Raw genomic sequence first — 5,227 nt, forward strand, 5'->3', positions numbered from 1 at the left:
GTAAGGCCTAAGCTGCAGTGCTCATGGACTAAGCGGACCAAGCCGTACTCGTGGGGGTCCGGGGGCAACACCCTGAGAAAATTTTTTGGGCCCGTTTTGTAGCCCATTCAAAACCCTGTGCGCAGCATATAAAATAATTATTTTTAGGGTAATTAGGGTATGCGGTCACACTTTGTGAGAGAGCGAGAGAGAGAGCATTGTACCGCCACACTCTTTGTATTTTTTTCCTGATAATAATGAAATCCCTACAACTCCGTGGACGTAGGCAAAATTACCAAACCATGTAAATACTGCCTTGTGCGTGTGATTGATTTTTCTTTGGCATGTATACTTTCTCTATTTTGTTCTTAATTCCCAACATTTTTGTGAGTTAATAATTTAAGTTATAAAATAAAATTCTCCAATTTCTATGATTAATCATTATATATATTTTTTGTAATTAAGATGATTTTTGTGAGGCTATAGAAAATTTCCTAAAGAGTTGGTTTGTAACGACCCAAAAATTCATACAATTATATATAGATATATCATCATCATGGGCCCAAAGTGGGTGCTGTGGTAAACTACGCATTTCATGTATAATACCTATGCAGCAAAAAATATAAATATCCAAATCATAACCCAAAATACACATTACCAGAGTATTACAGATCCATCATATGCATATATGTACACCTTTCCCAAAAATCCCAAAATGCTGAGGAATCTACAACTCAACCCAAAACTCGCCCCAGAACTATGTCAACTCAACCATCTCCTCTATATCTGAGTCGATCCTATACGTCTCTCTGGGTTACCTAAAATGTTATAATGTTGGGGTGAGATACCTCTCAGTAAGGAGAAACATGTTATTATCAGTGTGTGACATATAATTTTATACACAAAACATAACCTTATATTAAAACTATAAATGAGATATAATGTAAAAGTATTTGTACTATAACCCACATCTATGTCATTTAAAATACAGTAATCTGAATTAATTATTCAATCATACTTCTATCTATATATGTATAGTCTATGTTTCCTATGTATACTGTATATGTATGTAGTTCTAAAAACTTCCTTGGAGACTAAAAAAAAAATCAGAAACATCAAAATCAACATTTAAAGGAGACTCATACTTAGTATCAATGGGTTCAAACAAATTCACTTCAACATTTTTCCCTTTATCTTTTAATGATGCCTTGTAAAGATCAATTAGGTGTTTAAGAGTGCGACATATTTGAGACCAATGATCTTTTATCTCACACTTATAGCAAATATTGTCATTATATTACACTTTATTGTTTTGTTCAGAACTTTCTTTATTATTTGCCTTTTTTTTTAAAAGTTTTTTAAGCACCTTTGCTTTCAAACTTTGAAAATGATCATCACAAGTCCAACAATTTTTACCCCATTAGAGACTTGATCATGCTGATAACGTGCTGTAAATGAAATAAAAAGAAGAAAAGAAATTTGAATCTATAGAAATTCAACAGTCTAGTTATTCAAGAATTAGATATTAGTAATTATCTTATTATCTCATTTTCTTGTAAAACATGTCTTTATATAGGCAAATACATTGGCATCCCAAAAATTAACCACATAATAAACGATTATATAAACATATCAAAAGTATTAACCTATTATCTAAATAGTTATTTACGTAAATATACATGTTTTACAACAATATGTATATTAATTTCTATTTTTATTTTGAAGACCCTTTTGGGCATATAATGGGCCTTATTTGTCAATAGGGCCATCTAGCCAGTGAAGTCACCATGGGCCCATGCTACGAGTCCACGACCCCAAGCGCCTTTCTTCTTCCAAAAGGGTAATTTAGTAATTCCACTTTTATTTCCGCCGCATAAAGGCTCTAGGGTTTCTCATATCAGAGCCTCAGCGAAGCCAAACTCCTTCTTGCTCTCAACCTCGACTAGGCTGGAGGAGGCGCGCCTGCAGATCTCTGTTTAGCATTAGGGCACGGTACACATTTTCTGAACTGCAATCTTTGATTTTCATCGTCATCACTCATCATCTTCTTATTCTTCTATTGGTTCTTAGGCTCTGTGGGTAATCTGATCTCTTTTGTTTGCTCTGTGTTTAAGTGAATTAATTCAAATGTTTGCGCATCAGCGCGTTTTCTGAATGTCTCTTGTCATCTTTAGTCACTTCATAATGGTTTCATTTTGGGTTTTTAAGTGAGATTGTGCATATGTTGGTATGATTTAGTTTTTAGGCTGAGTAAAACTCAAACTTGTTTGCATCTCACAGCTCATGGGCATAACTTTAAACTGTTGAGCTATAGAGCGAGATCTTTGATTGTTTCATCTGCAGTCTCAAAATGATAAGAAGCAAAAATCGTTAAAGTATATATTTTTTTGGTTGATGATATCTCTAGTTGTGGTTGGGAGGAATTTTATCCAACTCTATACAACAGAACATGCTCGCGTTATGCCTACTTATTTTATATCCATTAATCGTTGGTTATTAGTTCTGGGTTGTGAGCCTGCGAACCGTGATCCATTAAGTAAGGTTTCTAGGCAGTGCTTTTTTTTTTTTTTGTTACAAATATGCTTTATGCCCATTACAAAACATTCCTTGGTATCATAGGGCTTATATGTGTATTATTAGGCTCTAATTGTAAAGGAACATGCTATTATTGCTTGTTTTTTAGTGGTCCTGTGTTTGAGTGGGTGTCTAAAAGAGGTGAATATATTGGTATAGTAGGTTGCTTTCCGTGGTGGGAATCTCTCTAATACAAATTTGGTAGATTACAACTAGAAGTAAGCTTTGTTTTAATTTACCATCCAGTTGAGACCATTAATTTTGAGATATTAGTGGGTTCCATGGCAAATTATATGACGCTTTTTAATCATTAGAATGCCTTAACGTGCACACACACAAACTCTTTTGTATTTAGTTACCACTTGATTAAGTAGTTCATTGCTTTTAAAATGCAAGTGTGTACAAGTATGTGAGTCCTCTTTTCTTCTAACTCTGGTTTGGGCAGCAAATTTCCACCTCATATTCAATAATTTTAAAGCTATTTTATATTTGATGGCAGCCTTGCCTTGTAACAATGGTGAGAGTTAGCGTTCTCAATGATGCTCTCAAGAGCATGTACAATGCAGAAAAGCGTGGGAAGCGCCAGGTCTTGATCAGACCATCCTCTAAAGTCATCATCAAGTTTCTTTTGGTGATGCAAAAGCATGGTATGTTCCTTTTTTATTATTCTATCATTCTAAACGTGTGTGCACGCATGTGCTTGTGTGTTTTTCCTATTTGCTTTTAGAGTTTCACATGAAAATAACTTAAATTTTGTCATGACAGCTACTTTGGCTGCCACTGTCTATTATCTTTTAAAATGGAAGTAGGATTTTTAGAGGATGCTGCAGGAAGAACCAGCTTGTGTTAGCTCAATTAAGTATAAACATGCTTGTATTAGCAGTATTTAAGGTTGACTGTTACTATCAGAAATAGGCTGCCACAGATTGTTGGAACTTAAGTGCGCAGTTTTGCAGAAAGGGAGTGGATAAAGCCAGTGGCTTTAATTTCTGCATATTTGTGTATTGCTGTAACAGTTTAGATGGTTCTGTGTGTTGAGAATGAGATGAATGCTTCATGGTGCACTGTGTTAAGAGTAGTTGTTGTTTCTGAGTGTTGATGATAGTTTGCGTTGTTTTGGTTTCTCAATTGTGAGGCATTCTGTTTTTCTGTTTCTTCCTGGGGGCCTATTCCCCAGAAAAGATCTTAGCAACCCTGTATCCTTTGTTATTATATTTATGATGTTATTTTTTTGTTTTACTAATTAGGTTACATTGGAGAGTTTGAGTATGTTGATGACCACAGATCTGGAAAACTTGTTGTTGAACTAAATGGGAGGCTAAATAAATGTGGGGTTATTAGCCCTCGCTTTGATGTGGGTGTCAAAGATATTGAATCCTGGACTGCAAGGTTGCTCCCCTCAAGACAGGTTAGTACATGAAGCCTCTCTAAATCAGCTTTCATGGAAATATGTTGGTGATTTGTACTCAAGAGTATTGTTAACTAAATAGATCTCCTTGGTGGGTATCATCAAATAATATGTTTGCCTTTTCGTATATGCTTGGTCCAATTGCCACATGTATAGAATACCCACTAATATAACCAGAGTTTGTCTTCTTATAACTAGAGTTAGTCTTCTTTTATTATGCTGCTTGGTTTATGGTGATGACGGAGTTGATGAAAACTTTCAGTTTGGATATATTGTGCTGACAACTTCCGCCGGCATCATGGATCACGAGGAGGCAAGGAGGAAAAATGTTGGTGGGAAAGTGCTTGGCTTCTTTTATTAGTCTCTTTACTGAAGAATGGATCTAAGTTTTCTGCTTATGAAGAGTTTTTTGGTGTATTTTGGAACTTATTTGCCAGAGGTTTAGTTTTGTGTGAGATTTTGATATTGTTTCTGATTAGGCCAATGATTTTTGTTTCTTGTTTCATTTTGATTGTTGTGTTACTCCGAATCATTTTATTCTCCATAACTTGTTAGGCTTTGCCCTCTACACATTGGTTTTCTTAAATATCATGGGGGATTGTTACTTTAAGCATATTGTTTATGGCGTTTTTGGATATTAGCTTTCTATTTGGTACTTCAAGGAAACTTTAATTTTGCAAAAGGTCTGTTTTGCAATGCATTCATCCCAAATTATCTGGAAAGCATTCCTACCTGTCGAAAATTTGAAATTTTTAGGATTTTAAATCTCGTCACTTCGTCCTTCTGGGAACTAGGTGAATGTGCGCGCCTTTCAATTATCATTGTGTGGTGCGTAGGTCACATTTATGATAAGCACGAGTCTTTGAAAAAGGGTCATGTCTTGCATTTAAATAATAATAGACACATGGATACCCGTGATTTCGGCCGTTGGCATGTCTATCCTTGCAGCCTTCTTTGACAGTTATAATGTAATATTAATGAAAATGAAAGCAAAAATTAAGAAAAGGAGGGTGGGGGTTTGGGAATCTCCACTATTTCTTGTGAAAGTAACATGATTGCAAGTGTTATTTAAAATTTTAAAAATAAAAAATTAACTGAATTCTTGATAGGGTATTAACTGGAGAATTGTCACTAGTTTTAGGTAGAGGTGTAAATCTGGTTGGTATGTTAATTCAGTAAAAAAAAAATCGATTAATGAAAATTGGTCATATTGAATAGAACCAAACTGAATAGGTTGCCAAATGGCTAATCCATTAAATAAGTTAA

At 34.8% G+C, this 5,227-nt stretch overlaps 1 protein-coding gene across 1 annotated transcript; it reads left to right on the top strand.

Moving 5' to 3' along the window:
- Nucleotides 1–1,817: 1,817 nt before the first annotated feature.
- LOC131165560 (small ribosomal subunit protein uS8z/uS8w) lies at nt 1,818–4,571 on the top strand. Its single transcript, XM_058123480.1, has 4 exons — nt 1,818–1,971; nt 3,053–3,200; nt 3,801–3,961; nt 4,224–4,571. Exons 2-4 carry the CDS (start codon nt 3,068–3,070, stop codon nt 4,320–4,322), a joined length of 393 nt encoding a protein of 130 aa, XP_057979463.1. The 5' UTR covers nt 1,818–1,971; nt 3,053–3,067; the 3' UTR covers nt 4,323–4,571.
- Nucleotides 4,572–5,227: the final 656 nt, after the last annotated feature.

The sequence above is a fragment of the Malania oleifera genome, chromosome 10 (assembly GCF_029873635.1).
Source record: "Malania oleifera isolate guangnan ecotype guangnan chromosome 10, ASM2987363v1, whole genome shotgun sequence".
NCBI lineage: Eukaryota > Viridiplantae > Streptophyta > Magnoliopsida > Santalales > Ximeniaceae > Malania > Malania oleifera.

Excerpts from the sequence above, each read along its gene's own strand:
- LOC131165560 (XM_058123480.1), top strand. The coding sequence starts at position 3,068 with ATGGTGAGAGTTAGCGTTCTCAATGATGCTCTCAAGAGCATGTACAAT. Across the intron at positions 3,201-3,800 it reads TTTGGTGATGCAAAAGCATG|GTTACATTGGAGAGTTTGAG; the intron begins GTATGTTCCTTT and ends TTTACTAATTAG. Across the intron at positions 3,962-4,223 it reads GGTTGCTCCCCTCAAGACAG|TTTGGATATATTGTGCTGAC; the intron begins GTTAGTACATGA and ends GAAAACTTTCAG.